The following is a 25,563-nucleotide window of genomic DNA, read 5'->3' on the forward strand; positions in this document are numbered from 1 at the left end:
CTATCTTTGGACCTAGCAGTCTCTCTCCATTTGTCCTTGTCCCTTTCACCCAGTGGGCTAGGCCAGCTCCTGGCTTAGTCAGGCAAGTACTTGTGAGGTCTCTTACAGTCTTTCCAAATTAGGAGGGATGGGGGTGAAAGGTGAAGGATTTCCTAACCTTGGGGAAAGACCGAATGGCTTTGGAAATCAGCCTTCCCTCTAAATGTCCAACTTGCCTGAAGAGATAGGAAGACACACTAGTTCAAACCTTCCTGACCATGTCCTCCATCTCATAATGACTCTTTTAGGCCTCATGTTAACAGCAAGCTCAAGCATTGTTAATAAAAACATTTATTATTTTTCATTTTATACAGAACAACCCGAAGTCTGCATCATGACTGAACAGTTACCCAGGGGTTTACAGTGTGTCCATCTCAACAGGGTGGTACTGAGGTTTGGGTCCCACACAAACACAGGCGGGAGTTTTGGGGTAAGGGGGTCACAACAGGAGTGTATCTCAGCCCCTTCTCAGAGAAGAGGCAGTGGAGCGTTCTGAGTCACTGAAAACCTGTGCAAATGCAGCTGCTAAAATAATCATCCCATGAGCGCTGACTTAAACACATCGATAAATAAAGGGACATGTCCTTGACACGGGGGATGAGCAAGTGGCCCACTGTTTTCAATGCTCTCAGCCCTAGATCCAATTGATATTCAAAGGAAACTATATCCAATTGCAAGTGATTTTCTGTTCAAGAAGAAAGGCTAGAACCCCTGGGACCAGACCTTGGAGAGGCTGGCCATCCCTGAGCCCTTGTTCTGTGCGCCAGAGCATATTAACATGAGAAACCAATGTCAGAAGAGTGGCTTATGTTCCATGGGAGTAAAGGCCTAGTTCACGTTAAGTACTGACAAAGCCGAATGACTGGGAAGACCACAGGTCATAGATCACAGGTCACAGATCTGCTAAGTACGGGGACCCTAGCAGTGGCTAGGACAGGGAGACGTAGGGCATCCTCAGCTGAGGCACGGCAGGTATAGGAAGTCTGGAAGGAAGGAGAACACTCCCAGACCTTAATTTCAATGGTATAATTTAAAAAGAGAAATAGAATCGTACGCTGGGTACTAATCACAATGAATACCATGTCACTTATGGTCACCAATAGCATAAAAAGTTGCCAAGGCGTTTCCAGCCAGACAACAGATCTTGCTAGGAGGTGCTTGTGTACACAGGAAAAGGCCCTAAGGTTTGACACAGCTGACACCCAACAGGGTTCCTATGGAAGAAAAAAAAAAAAAAAAAAAAAAAAAAGGGCCCGGCCCTGGCCTCAATGGTGGAGGCTGGTAGAGTAGAAGCAGAAGCTTCCGGGACTACAGCTCTCATGTAACCTGCTTTGACCTAAACAAGAGGAGCCAGATTCTCTGTCTGGAGAGGGTGGGCAGCCAGCTCTAACTTGACCACATGCATTAGCCCTGGTCAACCTACAGTGTGGGCAACTCATACCAGGTAGGGAAGTGAGCTGGTGAGGACAGGAGGGGTCGCTTTTCATCTCTTAAGTCTTAATTTATATTTTAACATCAAATGTATTTTCAGTGCCTCAGATACAGTTTAATCTTAAGTCTTAAAGGCCCCTGAAACAAAACAAAATTATACTTTATTTTTAAGCTTCCTCAGTTTCTAATAGTCAGTTTCCCCCAACCTCCCATTTTACCCTGATTTAGAGTCCACAAACTTCATCAGACCATCCGTGCTCATGGACTTAGGCCTTTCTAGTGGGAAACCCAGGGCTCGGCTCCAGATGAGTTGTGCCAGAACACCCAGAGCCCTCGACACTCCGAACAGGACTGTGTAGTAATTCATCTCCGTCATGCCATAGTACTGTTAAGGAAGAAGAGGAGAGGAGGCTTTATTAAAAGCCAGAGACCAATTTCCCCCTTTCACCAAGTCTTAGCCCACTCAGCCTTAACTACAAAGAACATCAGGGAAAGTAAAGCATGAGCAACTGTGTCAAAGGGCTCGCTCTGTAAGGGAGGTGACAGAGGAGCCCTTGCTCTAGCAGAGCCTGGGGCTGTAGACCTGAAATTCTATCTACTTAAGAGGCTGAGGCAGGAGATCAAAAGCTTTAGGTCAGAGACCAAGGAAACAGCTTGGCTGGCAGACTGTCCTTCAGATTCCCAGCATCTAAGTCAGGGTGTAGTGGCATGTGTCTGGGATCCCGTGAGTGGGGAGTTTGTCACTGAGGAGTGGAATCAATGACTTCCAGGTTCAGAGAGAGACCCTGTCTCTGAAAGTAAGATGGAAAGCAACAGGGGAAGACATTTACGTCACCTCTGGCACAGACAGTGTCAGGCGGGGGTGCGTGTACACCTTAATTCAAAGCACTTGGGAGGCAGAAGCAGATGGAGTTCAAGGCCAAACTGTCTACACTGAGTTCCAAGCCACTCAAAGCTCTCAAGAGCCACACACTAGGCTTTGGGTCCCATGCCCCTGTTGTGATCAGGAGTTGATTTCGGGCGTGGCGTGAGAGGGAAAGCACTCACCTGGAGCAGCACCCCACTGTGAGCATCCACGTTGGGCCAAGGGTTCTTGGCCTTTCCTTGCTCTAAGAGGATGTTGGGTACAATCTTGTACAGCTGAGCTACCAGCTTAAACAAGGGGTCGTTAGGCAGATGTTTCAGGGCAAACTCCCTCTGACAGGAATAGCGTGGGTCAGTCTTCCTCAGCACTGCATGTCCATACCCTGGGACAACCTGTCAAGGGCAGGGGAAAATTACAGAAGCATATTCAGGCACACCATTCCCCTTTGTTTTAAGGTGATTTGGTCCTGGTGGCTCAAACAAGACTGTAAACTCAGTCCATTTAAGCAGAGAAACCCTGTCTCAAAATAAAAGAATAATGTAAGGGCTGGGTATACAGCTCAGTGGTAGAGCGCCAGTCTAGCCAGAAGATGCTGGGGTCAAGCCAAGCATCACAGAAAAGGAAACTAAACCCACAAGTTAAACAGATGGGAAACAATAGGAAAGGTGGCCTTTTCTGGCTAATGCAGGAGCCGCTTTTATTCTTTTTTACCCCTTGAGACAACGTCTCAATGGCCTGGAATTTTCTTTCAAATTGCAGTGTTTGGGTCTCAGTCTCTTCCTGGTTGCTTACCCGTCCTGAATTGAGTGTATTCCAGATGTAGTCTCGTAACTTCTCATCTGACACATCTTTGCCCACTTCCTTCTGTAGCTGTGTTAGCCAGACAAGCACTTCCTACGTGGTAGGTTTAGGGTGGGGAAGACAGATGTCAATACACATGCCAAGGAAGGAATGTCAAGATAAAGCACAGGAAGAAGGAAAGGCTAGCTCACCTGATTAGCTAGTCCATGCAGAGGCCCTGCAAGCCCATTCATGGCCGCCGCAAACGACAGGTAAGGGTCTGAAAGGGCGCTGCCAACCAAGTGGCTTGTGTGGGCACTTACATTACCACCCTCATGGTCACTGTGGGGACACAAGGCAGAGCCAGAGAGAGAAAGGAAAGGCTAGTTATGGAGCAGACATGGCTTTTTTGGGTCCCATCTTGGCCTCACGGGCTCCCAACACTCTATGGCAGTCAGCTGGCCCTCCTCTCTCCCTCCCTCCCACACCCACTCTTCTTCACCCTAACCCACTATTAGGGTCAACTGCAGAGCTCAAACCACACATTAGGCAAACTGTTCTCAGCTACTGACCCCATTTTAATAATGATGGCCACAAGAGGGCGCTCCTGGAAAGCGCTTATCCTTTCCCAATCAGAAAGGATGTGCCTCAGCTTTCAGCTTTTCTCCCTTGTTTCTTGCCCACTGCCAATCTTACAAGATGCTTCCATCTCTCTGCTACAGACCATCTGTTCTCAGATAATAACATGAAGGAGCTCTCTTTCTTTTTTGTGTTCTCTGTAGCTTTGTAGCCTGTCCTGGAACTCACTTTGTAGACAGACCAGGCTGGCCTCAAACTCAGAGATCCAGTTGCTTCTGCCTCCTGAGTGCTGGGATTAAAGTTGTGGGCCACCGACGCCCGGCAAAGGAGCTTTTTTAATGTATCTAACCCTATCCCACCCCACCTCCCACTTGCTGGGCATGGTGGTAGAAACCTTTTTAATCCTGGCATTTGGGAGGCAGAGGCAGGAGGGTCTTTAAGAGTTTGAGCTCAGGACAGGCAAGGCTATGTAGATCCTGTCTCAGAGTTTCCCATCAATCCAGGCACCTGAGGGATATAATTACTAACTGTAGCTCACCTGTGGATGGTGAGGTACAAACGCATAAGCTCAGTGAACTGTGGTTCAGTATAGCCTAACATGTTGGTAAAATTGTGGGACCAGTCCAGCTTAGAGTCAATGGCCCCAATGCTGCTGCCTTCCCGGTAAAGATTCCTGTAGATTTTTGCTGCAACACAAGGTAGCTTTGCAATCAGGTCCATACAATCTTCATAAATCAACTGATGAAAGAAAAGATGGAGAAAAAAGGGAATTACGAGCCAAGCATTAGGCTGCAATACTGTTTTGTTTGTCCTTCAACAGCTTCTGGGTGGTTCTGTATTCAGGGTACGGAATGACAATAACAACACAACTGGGGTTCTCTTATGTTCCATGAATCCACGTGAACACAATCCTCCGTTGTTCCCATCTACTACACTTTGTCCACTCACAGAGGAGGAACTCAGAAGTATTAACTCTGTGAAGTCCCTTTTTTCCTGCCATCCCTGTAGGCTCAGGGTCAGAATTCTTGGAATGTTCAAGTGCCTGCTGAGCCTTCTCACTGGCCCATTGTCTAGAATTAAGTCTTTATTTCTTTATTCTAATGTTTAATTAATTCTGTTTCTTAGCTTCCAGTGCTGACCAATTATTGAATAGCAAAAGCTTCAAGGTTTTAGATATGTATTATATGCTAGATATATTTCTTATACAAGGCTTTGATATACATATACTTTGATGGAAAACTTGCCCAGCATGTAGGAAGCCTAGGTTGATACCTGGCATTTGCCTAAAAATTTACCCAAAATATGGGGCTGGAGAGATGGTTCTGTAGTTAAGAGCACTTGTTCTTGGAAAGGGCCCAGGTTCAGTTCTCAGCACCCAACAGGGCAGTTAACAATGATGTCACTCCAGTTTCAAACTCCCTCTTCTGGTCTCCACAGGTACTGCAGCATGCGTGTGGCGCACAGACACACTTGCAGACAAAACATCCACACATGTAAAAGAAAACCTTGAAAAACATATCCCAAGAAGAGCACACAAACTGGTTATTGAAAACATATCACTGGGCAGTGGTGGTGCACACTTATAATCCTGGCACTTGGGAGGCAGAGACAGGCAGATCTCTGAGTTTAAGGCCAGCCTGGTCTATGGAGTTAGTTCCAAAAGAAACCCTGTCTCAAAGGAAAAAAGAAAAAGAAAACAAAACATACACAAGTAACATTATACAGACCTAGCAGGTTATATTTACCTGTTCAGGAACACACACATGGGATGTCCTCTTAAACCTAGCTACATAATTTATACTTGGTGGTATGTGTGGAATTGGAAAAGGATGGTAGTAGTGTGTGGTGGGACAATACCGTGGCCTTTCCACACACCAACAACAAGATTCAAACTAGTGAGATCACTTTTCATTTTCAGAAAATTAAGTGTTTCAGGATCTTCCCTCTCCTGACAGTATCTTGGGTTTAACCCAGAATGTGACAGGCATTAATTAGTCCTCCTAGACTGCAATGTGGTTAGCTATCGTTCACCCAAATTCTGAGGTGTCATGAAAGTTCCCCTTATTTGGGGCTGGTGATAAGGTTCAGTGGGTGATGGGATCTGATCCCTGGTACCCACATTGTACGAGGAGCAGCAAACAGATTCCTATCAGTTGTCCTCTGACCTTCACATACTGTATGAGTGCACAAAGTAACTAACAGGAGGAAAGGAAAGGATGCTCTATCTTCTTTATAATTAACAGAAAGCATGTCTACAAGGAATTTTAGTGTTAGGGACAACTCGTGGCATGTGCTCTGTGATCCCATTACAGCCCAGTCACACTACATAGGGCTCCTACCTCCCAGTACTTGGTTCGGTTGATGCCCTCTGCGTACGCCCGAGCAAAGTTGCTTTCACTGTTGAGGGCTGTGATGGCCGCGCTGAGCTGAGACATGGGATGCAGATTAGTAGGAAAGTTGTCCAGCATGGTGACCACATGAGAAGGCAGAGCTGCCCTTTTGGCCCATTCTTGTGAGAGCCAAGACACCTGTGAAAAAGGAGATCTGATCAAACACAGAACAATACCCGAGAAAAGATAATCTCAGGGCTCAGTACAACCTGCTCAGTCACAGTCAGACCCTGCTGGTTCCTTCTCAAAGCTCTCTATAAATCCCAGCCATGGCAGAGGCTTATGAAGGTTAAATGCTGAAGAGCAGAGCAAAGCAAGGCAGGGGGATGGGAGAGCCAATGCTGACCATACCTGTTCCTCCGTAGGCATCTGTCCAGTTACCAGCAGCCAAAATAGGCCCTCAGGGAGGGGCTCTTCCCCACCCTTAGCCTTAGGCAGCAGTTTCTGGCACTCAGGGATACTATGACCACGGAAACGGATGCCCTTGACAGAGAAGAGAAAGAATCACAATCAAATGCATTATCTGTCAGTCACACAATAAATAGACTGGTCCTAGTCATACCAGACTAGGTGAACACACTTGCCTAGTGGCCTGAGTTTGATCCCTGTTTCAAAACAAACAACCAAACACCCACAGAAAACAAGAAAAAGATAGATTGATTTTATAAATATTCATTTAAATTTTTTTGGATACACAGCATGTCAATGTAGTCCTGGGACTCACTCATTATGAAGACCAGGCTGGGCTTGAACTTGCAGAGATCCAACAGCCTCTGCCTTCTGGGATTAAAGATGTGACCACCATAGCTGGCTATGAGTGTGTAAGTCTGTGTGTGCATATAATATGTCTTAATTGCTAAACCACCTCTCTAGCTCCATAAATGTGTTTTGTTTTGTTTTCCAATTAAAATGCAAAACAAAGAAGCAAACACAGGCCATGAGTTCAAGGCCAGTCTGGTGTACACCCTAAGTTCCAGGCCAGCCAAGGCTACACAAGGAGACTTATTTCAAAACAAACAAGAACGAAAACCAAACGTGAGTGCTCACTTCCCGGTATTAACTGTTCACACACTGACTTTGGCCTTTGTTCTCTGATGCCCTAGAGAGAGCTCTTCCCTGCACTGCTCAGTTTTCACACTATCTGTATGGTCAGACCCACTGACCATCACGCACGGTCTCTTACCTCATCAGGGTCAAGAACAGATGTTTCATACACAAGTCCTTTCATGCCTCTCATGCCACCATACATCTAAGGAAAGAAGATGTACCATTGTCAGGCTGGCTGGGGCCAGGGTGGTGGTCAGAGCTTCATGGAACTCTGGAGAAGTTTACTCTCTCAGCAAGACTACACTTAGGAGGCCATTTCTGGGGTAGAATTTCTAGATGCTCGCACTAAGTCTCTACTGTTTCTTTAATATACCTACCTTTCCTTCCTTTTCTTAACAGTGTTTTTTCTCCTGATCATTCTTAACCCCGTCCACATTAAATCTATAGTTTGGGATTAGCGCTACCACGGGCAAAGAAAAGATATCCTAAGGCTGCACCAGAGGATTTACTGGGGCTACAGTTTAACTGGATGGCTGCCACAACTTCAATCAAAAGGCAGCCCAGCCCTAGCTAAAGAGCTGGGAACAGGACTAGAAGCTACATTCATCTTTGTCATAGGTGAGTAAGTGAAGAAAATGGCTCCCTGTGGCACAGCTAAGACACCACTGCAGCCCTTACCATGTCCACAGTGATCTGGCCCACCACTGTCTTCCCATGCTGCTGTCTGAAGGCTTTAATTCGGGCCTGCTCCTTGGGTATCAGATTGCTCAGTACATCTTTCAGATTCTAGAAAGGGAAATAGAAGGGTTAAGTGATAGGAAACCAGGTAGGGCTTCCTGCTGTAAAGAAGGTATGTGAAGACTGCTTGTCATCATCTCTACCTGCCAGGCACTGGGAGGAGGGAATGGGAAGACGCAGGGATGAAAATGTTCTGGATATGGACAGTGGTGTTCACTTAATGATTAAAAAGTCAGGGATGGTGGGTGAATGCCTCTAATCCTAGCATTCAAGAGGCCGAGGCAGAAGAATGAGCGAGGCCACCCTGTCTCAGGTATTTGACAAAAGGGCTATATATAAGAACCTGTATTAGGAAACAAAAACAAAAGACATTAATAGTAAGTTTATTTCATTTAGGGGTCATGAGTATGGTTTAGTGGTAAAGTCCTTGCCTAGCACATGTAAGCCCTGGGTTTAATGCTCAGCACTTAAAAAAGGGGGTGGGATTTGCTATTTCCACAGCACTACTCCACTGAATAAATTATTTCTTAAGGGGCTGGAGAGGGGTACTGGAGGAGATGCTAGAGAGATGGCTCAGCAGTTAGAAGCAGACTGCTCTTCCAGAGGACCCAGGTTCAATTCCCAACACCCACATGCTAGCTCACAACTGTCTGTAACTCCAACATCTGACACCCACACCCACACACACCCACACACACCCACACACATGCTGGCAAAACACCAATGCAAATAAAGTAAAAGATAAATTATTTAAGGGGGGGGGCTGGAGAGATGATGGCTCAGCAGTTAAGAGCACTGGCTGTTCTTTCAGAGGACCAGGCTTCAATTCCCAGCACCCACATGGCAGCTCACAACTGTCTGTAGCTCCAGTTCCAGGGGATCTGATACCCTCACACATGCAGGCAATGTGCATAAAATTGAAAAATATTTTTAAAACTAATAATAATCATAACAATAACAGTCTTGCACATGCTAGGTAGGAACTCTGTCAGAGTTAGCTCACCAGCGCTATTATTATTTTAAACAAACAGCTAATTTTTAGAGCAATTAAAAAGAAATAACATACTTCATTTTCACTTTACTTTTCTCTTTTTCTATGCAGAATGTCTAAACTAATTTACAATTGTCTTTCATTGACTGTAGAAAAGGTGTTTTGTTGGCTAATTCCAATAGACTTAAGATAATAAGGCAAGTAGTTGCTGAACTCTCTATCCTGAGGTCAGACTGCTGCAAGGACTCTGCACTCCTTGCCAGATCTTACCGTGGAAGAGGCACTGGCATGCCGGACAGCAAGAACGAGGCAGGACGAATTCTGCAAAAGAGATCAAGACAAAACCTTATTAACTGGCCAGGCGTTGGTGGCACACGCCTTTGATCCCAGCAGAGGCAGGAGGATCTCTGTGAGTTCAAGGCCAGCCTGGTCTACAAGAGCTAGTTCCAGGACAGCCTCCAAAGCCACAGAGAAACCCTGTCTCGAAAAACAAAACAAACCTTATTAGCTAACACCCTTCCCTCCTCTGCATTAAGGAGCTGCAGACAGACTCTCCATTTTCACCTTCTGAGACAGTTTGCATAAAGTTTTATCAGGCCATAAATAGCCTGGCAGAAGTCTGCTTCTTATATCCACAGCATCACTAGTATTCTTATAAGAGTTTCTCCCTCTCTCTCTCTCTCTCACACACACACACACACACACACACACACACACACACACACACACACACACACACACAAAGTTCCTGGACCACATAGTTGTTATATAGAGCATCTAGTCCATGTAGATTCACTTGTCAATATTTGTGAGTGGCCCCCAAGAAAACTGGCCTACTACTGATGCTGCTATGAAATCTCCATCACAGCTGGGCCTCTAAGTTCCAGGACAGTCAGAGAAATCCTGTCTCAACCTCCCCCAAAACAAACAAAACAAACCCCATTACTTAGTCTTTTAGCATCACTTTACCTGTCCAATCTAGGACAGCCCACAGGCAGGGGCAATCTTTCACAATAGCATTTTTAACCCTTCTGGCTTATTTTACTTTTCCAGAGAATCAGACAGGTACCCTGATTACACAGATACTAATCACAACTGATGTAAGCTTCAAGCATCATGTTCTGTTTTGCCCCGTTCCCCTCCCCCAAAAGAGGAATAGTAAGGTTTATCCCATCTGCTCATCCCTTCCGGTTTTAAAAGCACACAGAATATCTACAAAAGAGCAACTGACAGATGACTACAGCAATGGAGGAGCTAGAGCGATGGCCCAGTGGCAGCTCACAACCTTCCTATGTGACTCCAGTGCTGGAGGATCCAATGCCCACTTGTAGACTCTGCAGGTACCAGGTGCTCAGGCACACATGCAAACTCCCACACACATAAAATTAAACATCACAAGATAAAGAAAAGTTAAGGAAATTGGAAGAATTTTTAAGGTAGTAAGTCACCCTGCAAGCTATATGTGACTTCTGTTTTTACATGTCAACTTGAGAGATTAAAAATACCTAAGGTAACAGTGTTTCCAGAAGTGATTAGAAAGAATGTGGGTCTGACCTCATCAGCAGGGGCTCTTAGAGCAAAACCAGAAAAGGTAATCAGTGTCTTGTCACCCCCAGCTAGAAAATACTTTTCCCCACAGACCTCAGCCTTTGTACTGGTTAATTCTCAGGCTGTCCGGTGCATGGACTTGAAATGAAACGTAGCACCATTATTCATGTATCCTGCTTGCTTCTGTAACTGTGAGCACACACACAAATATCACATTTACTTTTTTTTGGACAAGGTATTTTTCAAAGAGCTCTGGCTGGCTTGGAACTCAGATCAGCTTGTCTCGGCCTCCCAAGTTCTGGGTTTAAAGGCCTGTGCTCCTGGCATTTTTATACAGTATCTATGTATACTGTACACATACACACACATACTGTATACTGTACACATACACACACAATCTTACTGACTCTCTAAGACCTTGATCACAAACTATTCAAAATGACAAAAGGATAAATTCAAGTTAGAATAACTTTAATTACAAAGAATGCAGAGTACTTGATTTCGAATGGAAAGCTAAGCATGGGGCGGTGCACACCTGTAGCACAGCACTTGGGACACAGAGGCAGGAGGATCACAACTTCTATGCCAGCCTAAGACTATACAGTGAGACATGTCTAGAGAGATGGCTGTTCCTGGCTATTCCTCCAGGGAACCAGGAGTTACCAGCAGCCACACACAACTTACAACCATCTGTAACTATAGTTCTAGAAATCTAATGCCCTCTTCTGGTGTCCACAGGTACCAGGCACAAAGGGTACATGCACACAGGCAAAACACCCACACAAAAAATAAACAATCCCAGCACCCAGGAGGCCAAGAATCAGAATAAGATCACCCCCAGCTGCAAAAGTTTGGGCCCACCCAGCCTTAAACAAAAGAGACCATGTCCCCGCCCAAAAAAATTAATGAAAATTCACACTTGGATGTCAGCCCTAATTTCAATCTACAGTTTACATGAGAAAACACATCAAGGCCTAAATACAGGTCTGACATTTTACTGTTCCTTTGGCTATGAGACCTACCATAGTGTCACTTTTTAAATCTCAAACAGTAATAAAAAGCCAACTTTAGGGATATGGGAGTTGACTCAGTATGCATTTACTTTGCAAACATTAAGACCAAGCCCAAATCTCCAGCATGAAAGCCAGACATCACTAAATTGTGCTTTGTTAAATCACTAGGCATATAATTATCAAATAAATGTAATCTATAAATTCTTTTCAGAATTTTTCTTTCTTTCTTTCTTTGTTTTTTTTTTTTTTTTTTTTTTTTTTTTTTTTTTTTTGGTTTTTGGAGACAGAGTCTCTCTGTCCTGGAACTAGCTCACTAGCTCTTGTAGACCAGGCTGGTCTTGAACTCAGAGATCCACCAGCCTCTGCCTCTTGAGTGCTGGGATTAAAGGCGTGGGCCACCACGGCCAGAATGTTTTAAATGCATTTCTAGTCCATAGCTAGTATCCTGTAAAAATATAGGCTGTTATTAAAGAAAAAAATGGCAACACAACAGCATGGCAGCTTGTACCCAGAACTTAGAATCCTGTCAATCTATCCAGAAAAGGGCGAGCTTCCTGCTCCCAGGCATTAAAGCAGACAATGAGAAAAGACATCCAAACTTGTCCCTGATCTCCACATGTACATGTATCTACACTTAAACATGCATGTCCCACACACAGAGCAAGTTTGTATGAAATCATGCAGAGGGGCTAGAGAGGGGGCTTAGTGGTTTGGACACAGCAGCACCACATGGTGGACCACGGCCATCCACACCTCCACTCCCAGAGGCTCTGCATGCACTCTTCTAATCTCCATGGGAACCAGGTGGTGTGAAGACACATATGCAGGCAAATCATTCATACAGATAAAAATTTAAAATCTAAAGGAAATTTTCTAAAGCATATAGGACACTGATTTGTGCATAGATAGTAAATTCAATACTAGTTTCTTCTTCTTCTTCTTTTTTTTTTTTTTTTTTTTTTTTTTTTTTGGTTTTTTGAGACAGGGTTTCTCTGTGTAGCCCTGGCTGTCCTGGACTAGCTCTGTAAACCAGGCTGTCCTGGAAAGAACTCACGCCTGCTGCCTCCTGAGTGCTGAGATTAAAAGTGTGCGCCACCAATGACTGGCCAATACTTGTTTCTTTAAAATGCACCCGTCTTAGGCCAGATGGTGGTGGCACATACCTTTAATCCCAGCACTTGGGAGGTAGAGGCAGGCAGATCTCAGGACAGCCAGAACTGTTACACGGTTTTGTGTGTGTGTGTGTGTGGTCTCACTGATCTTGTATTGTATGGCATGGCAGTGACATGCTTATAATCCCAGCACTACAAAGGCTGAAGCAGGGAGACTCAAGTTCCAGGTAGCCTGGGCTACAGAGTAAAATCATGTATTTGAAAAAGGAAAAGAGCCAGGTGACATGGCCACACAGGCCTAGAATAATAGGACCATTTAGAACGTAGAGGGAGGGATCAAAAATTCAAAATCAGTGTTGGCTACATACTATATTGGTCTGAGGCTGCAAAAGCTTTGTGATACTCTATCATAAAAGAAGGAAAACAAAAAACAAACAGAACTGTAGTGGCTATAATATACCATCAATTGTCAAAACTCTTGCCCAGGGGGCTGGAGAGATGGCTCAGGGGTTAAGAGCACTGACTGCTCTTTCAAAGACCTGAATTCAATTCCCAGCAACCACATGGTGGCTCACAACCACCTGTATACAGGATCTGATGCCCTTTTCTGACCTGCAGGCATACATGCAGATAAGAGTACTCATACATAAAATAAACATTAAAAAAATAAACAATCAAAAACCAAAACCCTTGCCAAGCCAGAATACATCACAGTAAGAACCAATCAAACCCTAAGGAATGGAGAATTTCCTTTAACAATTAAACAGGAAATAAATCTCAACTTCCTATTGTCTTGGGAGGGTGCCATTTTTTAGTTTCTCGACAGGACAGGATCATCTATGGTACAGGTTGTTCTTGAACTCACTGTGTAACCAAGGCTGGCCTCAAACTCCTTTTTTTCTGTTTTCTCCCAGAGTGCTGGGATCACAGGGTTATTATTACTCTACATCCAAGCACATTCTGGAACTCTATATAATAATCATGAAAACCTGGACCCCTGCACCAGCAACCAAGCCACACATGCCTCCACTCAGCTACCCTGTGGTTGCCATGGAGCTGCAGACCGGCCTTGCACAGCACTCAGGTCATACTCACTCACTTTTGAATGTTACCTCCCAGCTCCTCCCCTCCTGGAGCTGTGACAGCAGAGATTCTGGCTTCTGGTTGCCTGACACAAGTAGTCACCTCACTGTCAGGTGAGTCAGGCAGTACCTCACTCAATAGGTCAGTTCCTTCATGGCATGAGCCAGAAAGAGCTACTCAAGCTTGGAGGACACTGGCTGACAGCCAGGATTCCCTACCGGGTGGGGACAGTGGAAGCACCCTGCTCAGTAAGAGGCCTTTCCAAACCTCACACGCGCTGTTGCCTCGATCATTCATTCATTCATGTTTCCCAAAACAGGCACGTGCACAGATTAAGATGACAGAACAAGACAGAAGAAAAATACCAGCAGAATTGCCATAACCGGTAGGAAAAAACCTGAGTGACAGAGCCTTCCAATGCAGAAAGAAGTAGTATGAAGAAAAAAGAAAGAAGCTGGGTGGAGGCAGCACTTGGGAGACAGAGGCAGGCAAATCTCTGAGTTCCAGGACAGCCAAGGCTGTTACAGAGAAACCCTGTCCGGAAAAACCAACCAACCAAATAAACAATGCCGGGGCAGTGCATGACTTTAATCCCAACAATCTGGAGGGAGGAGCAGGCAGATCTGAGAGTTCAACACCACCCTGGTCTATATAGTGTGTTCCAGATCACAAGGGATACATAGTGAGACCCTGCTCCCCCCCCCCCAAAAAAAAAAGCCCAGATGGAGTCCAGTTCCTGACAGCAATGCTGGACAGCTCCACCCCCTTCAATGCTAGCTCTGAGGGATCTGAAGCTGGCACTGCTCTCAGGGGAAAATACACAAGCATGCTCAAAGTGAAACAAGGGAAGCAGCCAACAGTCCTGCTCAGCTTTAATTCTACACAGAGGCAAGCAACTCAGTTTGAGGACAGCTTGATCCACACATCAAGTTCTAAAACAGCCAGTCTACATCCTGAGCCTCTGCTTCAAAAATAAATAAAAACACCAGTCTCCTAAGCATATCAATCTCAAAAATAAGTAAAACATGAAGGCCTTTGGGAGGCAAAAGCAGGATCAGGAGTTTAAAGCCTGCCTCAGTTACATTGGACCCTGTCTCATAGAAATTCAAAAAGAAATAACAAAAACTGGCCTAGGACAAAGAATCCTCTCTTTCCAGAACCAGGTCAGCTAACTAAAGCCATTTAAAGGCTGTGTTTCACAATGGCCATGCTGGATGTTAGCCTGATCCCTGACCCCTTAATACTAACAGGATAATTCTGTCATCTTTCTTTAAAAATTCTATTACAGTATTATTTGTGCTTAAGTGACACAGATAGACACCCACACACCCCATGGCTTTGGTGTAGAGGTCAGAGAACAAATTACAGAATTGGTCCTATCTTCCCAACATGTGGGACCCATGTGCTCATCAGGGTTGGTGGCCAAGAGCCATCTTGCTGGCTGTTACTTGTCCCTTTCTTTCTTTCTCCCCCCCCCCCCCCAGACAGGGTTTCTCTCTGTAGCTTTAGAGCCTGTTCTGGAACTCACTTTGTAGACCAAGCTGGAACTCAGAGATCCACCTGCCTCTGCCTCCCTTTGCTGTCATCAAAGGTATGTGCCACCAACGCCTAGCTACTTGACACTTCCTAACAGTAAGTAGGAGGTCCTACTTGCCTACAGGCCCACTAATTACTCAAAGACCATAAAAGGTATCACTCAAACCTCAGAAAAGGACTGAGTCGCCAAAATAGAAGACAAAGAATAGAGTCTTGACCTTTTCTTTCATCAGAAGCCCACAGTGTTCTTTATAAGTTTGCTTATTTTACTAAGTATTTCTAGAATTGTGTGTGTGAGACAGGGTCTCATTATACAGCCTTGGCTGACTGACCTCCATTCACCTCTACTATAGAATGAGGGGATCAAGGTAAGCACCAACATGGCCAGCTTAAAAATGTATCTTTAAAGATTCTTTTTAATTTATGTGTCTGAGTATGCCATGTGTGTGCAGCTGCCCGAGAAGGTCAGAAGAGGGCAGCATGATAATGCTGCCCATTGTGGATGTTGGGAACCAAACTCAGATCCTCTACAAGAACAGTTCAGGGCTGGAAAGATGGCTCAGAAGTTAAGAGCACTGGCTGCTCTTCCAGAGGACCCTGGTTCAACTCCCAGCATCCACATGGTGGCTCACAACCAGCTATAATAGTGAGATCTGGTGCCTTCTTCTGGCATTCAGACAGAAAATTGTATACATAATAAATAAGCCTTTAAAAAAGCAGTTTATCACCTCTTCAGATTCAATTATTGTTTTTAATGCATTAACTCTTACTACTTTTAATTAGAAAGTTATGCCTAGGCTGGTGAGAAGGCCCGGCAAGTAAAAGCACTTGCTACCAAGCCTGATGCTCTCAGTATGTGGAAGGAAAAAAAAAAAATTAACTCACACCAATGATCCTGACACCCAAGAGTGCTGTGGACATACACCCAGACACTAAATATGATTGTCACCTCAACATTTCTTGGAAATACTAAATGATTTCCTCACTGTACATTTTTTTCTTTTTAACAAGCTTTAGCTCTAGGTTTTACAAGAATCCTTTCCTAAGTCATGTGAAAAAAATAATGTTGGGTGTGGTGGGTCACGCCTGCAATCCCAATCCAGCATCACACATCAGCAGCCCAAAAAGTAAATACTGTCAGATTCCATGCCACTTCAGAATCACAATCTGATCAAGCATGCAGGTAACAACAAAGTCAGGGCAGTTGAGAGAAGATACTGCAAAGTTCCCCCACTGATTCAGATTTCACACCTGGCCCCTTTTCCTCCAAAAGTACTGACATAAGGCACAAGAAATTACTGTGTGGCTTTAGTTGAGATGAGTCTGGTTTCTTGTGCATAGCACGTTCAGATTCTAAGAACCAGTCTGTCTTTGCAGCCCGTCTATGCCAATGTCTTCAGATTGACCTGCTCCCAATTTAAAGGCCGGGAGGAACAAACAGACTTTTCCCACAATTAACACAAAGTTAAGCTCCACTTGGAAAGTAGATAGAGATTAGAGCCTTGTCTTCAAAAGTTTTGGGTGTTAAGCCTATTTCATGGGAGAAAAATGAATGTTTTGTTGAAATTAATTTCAGACTAGGTCTTATAGAAAATGGGTAGTGGTATAGACATGCTTTAAGTCACTGTTAATGTAGAACCACACTGCTCTTTTCAAATTTCCAAATATCCTATCTAGAGAAGAATTCTCACTGATACAAAATTCCCCTTAAGATGAATGTGATGGTGCAAGCCTGTAACTCCAGCACCTGGGGCAGAGTTAATGGCATTAAAGAAAGGGTGGTGGCGGTGCACACCTTTAATCCCAGCACTCCTTAAGCAGAGGCAGGTGGAACTCTGAATTCAAGGCTAGTCTGATCTACAGAAAAATCTTGTCTCAAAAAATAAAAAAGACACAGAGAGAGAGAGTTGTGAGTTTTTGGCCAGATTAGGCTACATGATGAGATTCTGTCTTAAAAGAAAACAATATTGCTTTTAGATAGGGCTAATTAAGCATGATGACCTGACAGTCATTCCAATTCCTGGCCTAACTACAAACCCAGATCACCTGTAAAAAACCCAGCTTAAGCATGGAGAGATATAAACTACACACCTCCTGGGGGGTTAAAAAAGAAAGATCTGCCGGGCGTTGGTGGAGCACGCCTTTGATCCCAGCACTTGTGAGGCAGAGGCAGGAGGATCTCTATGAGCTGGAGGCTAGCCTAGTCTGCAATGTGAGTTCCAGGAGAGGCTTCAAAGCAAATACTGTCTCGACAGGGAAACTGTCTCGAAAAATTTTTTTTTCTTTCTAATTGTCATCTCCCCTTAACAGGTCTCATTATGTAGCCCCCAGCTGGCATAAAACTTGTGGAACATGAAATCTTCCTACCTCAGCTTCTTTAGTCCTTAGTGCCTTAGTGAGGTGATTACATACATACACTCACTCACTCTCTCTCTAAATCTTGGGTCTTGCACATTAAAGGCAAGCACTACCACTTTTCATTAGCTTCAGCAGTCCTGGAACTCACTCTGTAGATCAGGTTGGCCTCCGGCTCAGAGATCTGCCTGTCCTTGCTGCCAGAGCTCTGGGACTAAAGGTGCTTGCCACCACCTCCTGGTTTACCTTTTTAAAAAAGGCTCTTAGTATTAAAAGACTAATCAAACTGGAGGTTAATTTAGACAGTATAGGCAGATAAGAACGATGCTGATATGCTCCTCAGAATCCTAGGTACACTGCAGAATCTCTCCGTATTCTACTCCTTAATTTTGTTAAGGCTTTGACAGCTTTATACATTTCTTGTTTTAGCTCTGTGTGTCTTCGTGTACACATACATGTTGTGTGTCAGTTAACTTTGTGTCTTCCTCTACTGGCCTTCTGCCTTATTAATAGTTTTAATACAGTCTGTCATTCAAACTTGTTTCTGCTAGATTAACTGCCACACCCCAGTACTATGAGGGTTACAGACACATAATGGAACATGGCTGTTAGGTGGAGGTTATGTTGTGGAATGTTCCTTTACACTATGTGAAGATGTGTCACTGTGATTAATTTAATAAAAAGCTAAATGGCCAATAGCTAGGCAGGGGGTATAGTAGGGGCTTCTGGACAGGGAACACTCTGGGAAGGTGGTGTTGCCATGGAAATGGAGGAAGCAAGACGGGCAATACAAAGGTAACTGAGCCACATGAAAGAGTGCAGATTAAAAGATATGGGTATTTAAGTTTTAAATACGAGCTAGTGGGACAAGCCTAAGCTATAGGTCAAGCTTTTATAATTAATAAATGAGCCTTTGTGTCATTTTACTTTTTGTGAGCTGCCAGCCCAAAAGAAGTTTGAACTCAGGTTCTTAGGCTTGCATAGCAAGCACTTAACCTTGGAGTTCAAGCTTAATGGAACTCACTCAGTGTGCAGTCCAGGCTGACCTTGAGTTTGTAATGACCCTCCTGCCTAAGCTCCCAGTGTTTGAGAGCCACCGTGCTCTGCTTCTGGGCCTTGCTGATTTTAAGAGTTAACCTTACCCCTTTTCTTGGAGGCAGGGTGGCCTCAAACTCACTATGTAGCTACTGTCTCCACTTCAAGTGCTGGGACAGCAGGTATGTGACCACCACACTCAATGAGAGGCAAACAAGAGACCCATGCATGCCAGCCAAGCAAGTCCAAAAGACCGCTAACCAATTAAGATTTCTGGAATGAGAGCCCAGTCATCCCCAAAACACAGAGATTTCCTAGGGCCTTAATAGGCAAGACAAACTCAAAAGGTAAATCCAAAGGCCTTTTCCAGTTCATTTGTGTTAGACTATCTGGTCTGGGTTAGCAGCTCCAAAATGATCTAATTATAGGTCCACTATTCTGCCAAAACACTGTCTGGAACTTGCTTCATTTCCCAAGTGAGTTCCTTACCCAGTTCCCTGGCAGCAGGAGTAGCAACAGCCAAGACAGGCAAGTAAGTATCTACCAAATGAATGGCCCTCCACCTTATTTCTGGGGGCTCAAAGGAACCCCAAGATAAACCCTATGGGTAAGTCGGGCAACCATGCATCACACACCGCCTGTCAAAACCATTCTCAGGCATAACCACCTTCAAGCTGTTGCCTGAAGAGAAAAAGAACCTGTTCTTTATAACAGCCAAGGTCGTCTGTGGCAACTGTCCCCACTGGGATTGGACGGCTGAGATTCCCTCGGCACAACTGGACCTCTGTTTAAAGGGCCGAGTCATGCAGAGCCCAAAGTAGTGAGAAGGCAAAAAAGAAAGGTCCAAGTTAAAGGGCCCCAGGGAATTGGGAGGAAGTACTCCCCTAAGAGGAGACTTAAGGAAACAGCAAGAACCCGCACAACTCAAGTAGTAGAATCGGTCATGTGACCTCGGATGGTGTTACTCCTCTTATTGGCCTGCAGCTTGGTGGAACCTTTCTGGTTCTCGCCAGAGTCCTATGCGATACTCTATCAGCAGGTTTAGCAGAAATGCCCCACCCTGTCCCAGCTCCTCCTATACAGTTAAGTGCAGGCGTCCCAAGGACAAAGAGGAGCTGGGGGACGGGAGGGGGGCGTTCTACTCCTCTCCCAAAACTGACCCGGCGGCCGGGTCACTCGGAGCCTTCAATTACAACGACCCGAGAGGCAGGTCCTGGCAGGACTCACCCTACCATGCGGAGCCCAGAGCAGCCCCGGCTGCAGCTCCCGCCCCCGGCCGGCGGCCCTCCAGGCACTCCCTCCCCTAACTCGGGCGGCACGCCACACCTCTGCCTGCCCTCCTCTCCGGCCCTTCCTCCCGGGCCACGCATCCCTCCCTGCCTCCCTGGCACCTCGGGGCGCTGCCGGGCAGTCAGGCCGGAGCGCCGGGGCCCCGGGCCGCACGCAGACCCGCCGGCCGGCCGGCCGCTCACCCCAGCGCCGGGAGGAAGGGCGGCGCGGCACATGGCCTAGGCGGCCGCGGGAAGGGCTGGCGGCCGGCCAGGCGCCGGGCCCCTTTAAGGCGCGGAGGGCTGCGCGCCGGGGCGGGCGGGCGGGCGGCTCGCTGCCGGAGGGCCTGCGGTGGCCTCGGCCCCACCCCGCGACGCCGCCGCTCACCTTGGCTCCCAAGAGCCGGGCTGCCGCAGTGAGGAGAGCCATGGCGGGACCGACTCCGGGACCCGGCGGGAAGCGAGCACGGGGAGCGAGAGGCTGCAGCTAGGACCGCAGCGGCCGCCGCTGTGACGGAGACCGCGCCAACCGGCGGACAAGGTTGAAAGGAGGCGGCGGAGGGAAGGGGAGACGAACCGGCAGAGGCGCCCAGCCCAGGGTCCTCAGCGAGGCCCCGCCCCCTGGCCGAAACCCGAGCCCGCCCCTCTCCGGGGAGAAGCCTCGGGCGCGGCCATTGGTCGAGGGCGGACGAGGGGCGGGGCTTGAGCCCTTGACAGATGTTAGGGCGGGGGGGATTGGACCCTGCGGACTAGGCTAACTCGGAGTGGGCGGAGAGGGGGCCGTAGGTGTCCTAGGATGTGCCTGAGAACTCAGTTAACTTCCTTCTTTGGCTCTTCCCTTTGCCCTTAACGCGTTTCGGATTCTCCAGAGAATGTGGAAGCTACAGCAACAGCACGCGACTCTTGAAGGTCACGGCACCACAGCAAACTGATCGTGGCACACACACACACCCCCGCCCGCACACACACACCCGCTTGGCATGCTTCCTCAAAGGATGTCTTTGGTTAATGACTTCACGGCCGTGCAGGTGACATCATGTGGAAAGCAGCCTATGATGCCAAAGCCGGCTGCTTGACGAAGACCATCAGAAACCCTGGCAGTATAGATGCTGACACCCACTATGTGGAGAGGAGCCACAAACGGGCGCCTGAATATTTAGTGCTGTCTGTGAACTGTGGGGAATGTCAGTCTTACAAAGGCCCTCTTAATATGTAGGCGTCTGCGTCTTTCAGTCTTTGCGTCTTGGGCATATTCTGTCATCCTTTATACAACCCCATAGAGTCAGCCCACCTCACATTTAGCAAGAGGATGCAGATCTACCCTCCAGGCATTAGACACTCCCTGTTTGTTTGTTTGTTTGTTTGCGTCACATCATTCGCAGTATTTCCAAAGGGTTCTAGGACACTTCTCCTACTTGGCTATCTCTCTCATCCTCTGCTCCACCAGAAGCCATTGCACCAAATGACACAAGAATTTAAGATCTTACACAGCACTGGGTAGGACACCTTTAGTACTTTCCTAAGCCTATCATTGTAATTGGCCTCAGGGTGGAGAGAAACTGACCCAAGGATTAGGGCACCTTATCTATAAACTCCAAGTGAACGATCTTTTTTTTTTTTTTTTTATCTTCCCACATGACAGTACCAAAGTGCAGAGGTCTCGGTATCCATGTAAGCCAACAGTCCTTGTTTATAGAGGATGCAGTTTGTGGCTTAGATTTGAAAAAAGAGAAAGAACCTTCACTCCCTACAAGTTCTCCCATAGTGGTTCAAGTATCTGCCCAGCAGTGTTCGTCTTTTGGCTTGGGAATCAAGGTAGTTAGTTCTTGGTAGTCCTTTGGAGAAAATCTTCAAGAGAAACGATACCCCTGGAAAAGCAGCTACCTCCCTAGGAACTTCAAAGCTTCACTGATCAATATTGGCTCCCAATTTAGCATCTCACATAAGGTTTCCTCATAACCCCAGAATAGTCTGACCTGGCCCACTTCCCCTAGTTAATTATCCACAGAGATAGCCAGTAGGTTAGAGAGCTAAACTCCAGTGCCCTAAGAAAAAAAGGCTGTCACCATCAGGTGAGGCTAGCAAAGGCACAGTTATTGGGTGGCCATAATGGCAACTGGAGTTTTAATAATTGCAGGGATAATGTGGGGACAGCAGTGTTTTAATTCCCTTGGTGTAGGGTCCTGGATTTTAACTTCAGCATTCAAAGTTGTTCAATCCCTATATTCACGGTTCTAAAGGTGAAAGCCCAGAGATGAAAGGGGCTACGTGGAATCTCCCAAAAGCTGAATCTGTGTGTCGTCTGTCTCTGGGCGCCGGGAATTAAAAATGCAGCTTCTAAGCAGGGCGGCTGTGGTGAACACCTTTAATCCCATCACTCAGGAGGCAGAAGCAGGCGGATCTCTGAGTTCTAGGCCAGCCAAGGATACACAGGGAAAACCTTTCTTGGGGGTGGGGGGTGGAGTGGCTTCTATTGTGCTGTACTAATGCTCAAACACTAAGGCACAGCCCAGTCTACAGTCTCTTTCTGAATATAGGTGGGAAAGTTAGGGCTGCCATGAATATAATAGCTAAGTAAATCCCAGGTCCAAATAGAATCAAGTGAGTGAGAACAAGAATGGACAACTGAGAAGGCCCAGGCTTGACATCAGTGTGACCTTGGAAGGATGTAAGACGCACAGGGACAATGGTGCCCCCTGGTGGCCAAAAGCAAATGGGTACACACAGGCTCTAGCGCTCTTAACATTGTCTACTATAGGTAAAATGAACTTCCTTATTTAGACAGTGGCTTGCTCTCTGTGTGTGTACATGAACACGTGAGTGGTTCTGTGAGTCTAACATATGCTAAGCCATGAGTGGTAGCACATGTATGTAATTCCAACATTTGGGAGGCGGAGGCAGGAAGATCTGGTGTCCAAGGTCATCTTTGGTTACAGAGTAAATTCAAGGACAGCCTGGAGTATGAGATCCTGTCTAAAAGAAAAATTAAATTTACTTTGAGGCAAAGGCTCACTAAATTGCTCAGGTTGGCCGAGAACTTCTGACCCTCTGGTCTCAACCACTGGAGTAGCCAGGATCAGAGTCATGCACTGCTATGCCCAGCTGACAAAAGCCAGGATGTATTTAGTGCTTACCACTTCAAGTTACTATCTAACTATACTACATGAGTCACCTTAATTAATCCTCATGACTCTAAAATACGTAGACTCAGATAAAATATCTTGCCAAGAGCCATTGCTCATAATTGGCCTAGCTAGAATTCAGACTCAAGTCAATCTCATTCCAGAGCCCATGTCTAACTGCCAGGCTTTACCATTTACTCCATAGGTGCCGGGGGTCAAATCCAAGACATCCTACATACTAGGCAAATATTCTACCATAGAGCTACACTCTAACCCCAGAGTATTTTTTGAATCATGGCCAGTAGTGTCCTGTGTCCTGGAGACATCAGCACAATGTCTGGCTATAAAGATAATTTAAAAGATAATTATGCAGTCTCACCCATCTGTAAACCTTTGTACACCCATAACTGATATATATATATATATATATATATATAGAACACATACATTAAAAAAAAAAAGCCACCTAGAACAAGATGGACGCCATTTTCCTTGTAGTGGTAGGGACCAAATACAAGGAAGGGTTCGTGCACACTAGAGAAGGGTTCCAATGTGAACCACAATGTCAATCCTAAAACATTTTGGTGGAGAAACAGGGTCTTATACTATTGCTCAGGCTGGCTTCAAATGCGTAGGCTCAAGCAATCCTTCTGCCTCAGTCTTCCAAATGGCTTGGGCAACGGGCACGGACTACTCTGCCCAGCTGTATAGCAGACTGCTTCTTTTAGACAGTTCAGCCTGGAGCTCACGATCCCTCTCCCTCATTCCCAGAATGGGCATCTGGAAAAATAATCAGAGGGTGTAAAGCTTTTCTACAAGTGATTATTAGAACCCTGAACACATGCATTCAAACTTGGAGGTCATTTTCAAACACATTTTAGGAGTATTACTTTTACACAACTCCTAGAGACTCCCTCATAAAATGAGGTGTAGCAGGAAGATCACTGGCTAAGAAGATCATAGGCAATGGAGTCCTGCTTCCTCACTGACAAGCAAGACCACTTAACCTCTCTGAGTTTGCTTCTTCATCTATAAAACAGAATAATGAGAGGAGGTACAGTGAATACCTTGAATCCCAGCACTTTAGAGGCAGAGGCAGGCAAGTCTCTGAGTTCAAGACCAGCCTGGTCTACATCCAAGATAGTCAGGGTTACATAGAGAAACCCTATCTCAAATATAAAAATAAAATGAAAAATAATAAAATAAAATATTGCTTGGTATGGTAGTATGTTAAGAGCAGTTTTCCTGCCAGCTTGGTTCCACAGGCACATCAACCCCAAATAACACACAGAGACGCTGATATGTATGTATGTATGTATGTATGTATATATGTATATATGTATATATATATATATATTACTAGCATTTCTTTTTTTTTTTTTTTTTCCGAGACAGGGTTTCTCTGTGGTTTTAGAGACTGCCCTGGAACTAGCTCTTGTAGACCAGGCTGGTCTCAAACTCACAGAGATCCGCCTGCCTCTGCCTCCGGAGTGCTGGGATTAAAGGTGTGTGCCACCACCTCCTGGCCTGTTATTAGCATCTCTTATTGCCTAGCTCTGTCTTAAATATTAACCCATTTCTATTAATATAAGTGTTTCCACATGGTCTTATCTTACCAAAGAGAGGTACAGATCTCTTTTCTCTCAAGTCTCTACATCTTGACTATCCTCTCCAACAGCTCCCAGAATCCTCCTTGTCTCCAAGTCCTACCTATCTTGCCTTCCTATTTGCCAACAGTGCTTTATTCATTAACCAATAAGAGAAACATATTTACTGAATGACATCTCCCATCATCTCCTCTTTTCTGTCTAAATAAAAAAAAAGGGTTTTGACTTTAACATAGTAAAATTACATATAACAAAAGTTAATAAGCAAGAACTATAGTTAACAATATTTAGTCCATTAACATTACAAGAATTAAAGAAAATATTCTATCATCTATCCTATCTTTTTGAGTCTAAAGTCTTCTACGTAACTTATTTTTTAATCCTAACTAAGGAAAACTATAACCATAACTATCTGTCTTCAACTCCATCAAAGACCACAGAAGGATAATATATAAACTCTAGAAATGACAGAGACATCTTGTAACCACTGCCTGATCAGCCACCTGAAGTTCTTCTGTAATGTTCCATCTTCAGCATATAGGCCATAGTGCGTCTGAAAGACTCCTCAGCAAAGCAGGAAACTTTAAACTGTCCACCTGTAGGGGCAGTTTGTCAGTCACTTTTCTCTGTGTCCTGCAGAATGTCTGGCAGACTCTTCCATGGAGCAGAAACCCTACAGCAATGTCCATCTTGTTTCAGCAGTCACTTTCCTGTGGGTCCTGCCCGTCCAGTTTATACAGCATAAAGTCAAACAGTCCAGACAAGAGCAGATCTTGCCCAAATGGCAAGAAAAACCCTAAACCATTTTAAATGCTATATTCTGTAGGTCTATCCATTTGAAATATATCTCTGTATATCTAGAAAACCTAAGTTTCGACTATTATAGGTAACTATAATCTGTACTTAACTATACATTTTTAAATGAGCTATATAAACATACTACCTAAACAAAAGGAGAAATATACATATCACAAAATTGGCCATAAATTGTATCAATAAATGAAAATCCATTCCAAAACTTCAG

At 45.4% G+C, this 25,563-nt stretch overlaps 1 protein-coding gene and 1 non-coding gene across 2 annotated transcripts; both read right to left on the reverse strand.

Moving 5' to 3' along the window:
- Nucleotides 1–312: 312 nt before the first annotated feature.
- On the reverse strand, nt 313–20,410 carry Cs (citrate synthase). The gene is made up of 11 exons (XM_051176065.1): nt 20,199–20,410; nt 9,131–9,181; nt 7,810–7,917; nt 7,268–7,333; nt 6,436–6,567; nt 6,034–6,222; nt 4,233–4,432; nt 3,328–3,457; nt 3,128–3,229; nt 2,518–2,727; nt 313–1,855 (listed from the first exon to the last, which is right to left on the reverse strand). Exons 1-11 carry the CDS (start codon nt 20,238–20,240, stop codon nt 1,685–1,687), a joined length of 1,401 nt encoding a protein of 466 aa, XP_051032022.1. The 5' UTR covers nt 20,241–20,410; the 3' UTR covers nt 313–1,684.
- LOC127215862 (U8 small nucleolar RNA) lies at nt 9,917–10,041 on the reverse strand. The gene has a single exon (XR_007833980.1). It is a non-coding gene; the product is annotated as a U8 small nucleolar RNA (small nucleolar RNA).
- Nucleotides 20,411–25,563: the final 5,153 nt, after the last annotated feature.

The sequence above is a fragment of the Phodopus roborovskii genome, unplaced genomic scaffold (assembly GCF_943737965.1).
Source record: "Phodopus roborovskii unplaced genomic scaffold, PHOROB, whole genome shotgun sequence".
NCBI classification, from domain to species: domain Eukaryota; kingdom Metazoa; phylum Chordata; class Mammalia; order Rodentia; family Cricetidae; genus Phodopus; species Phodopus roborovskii.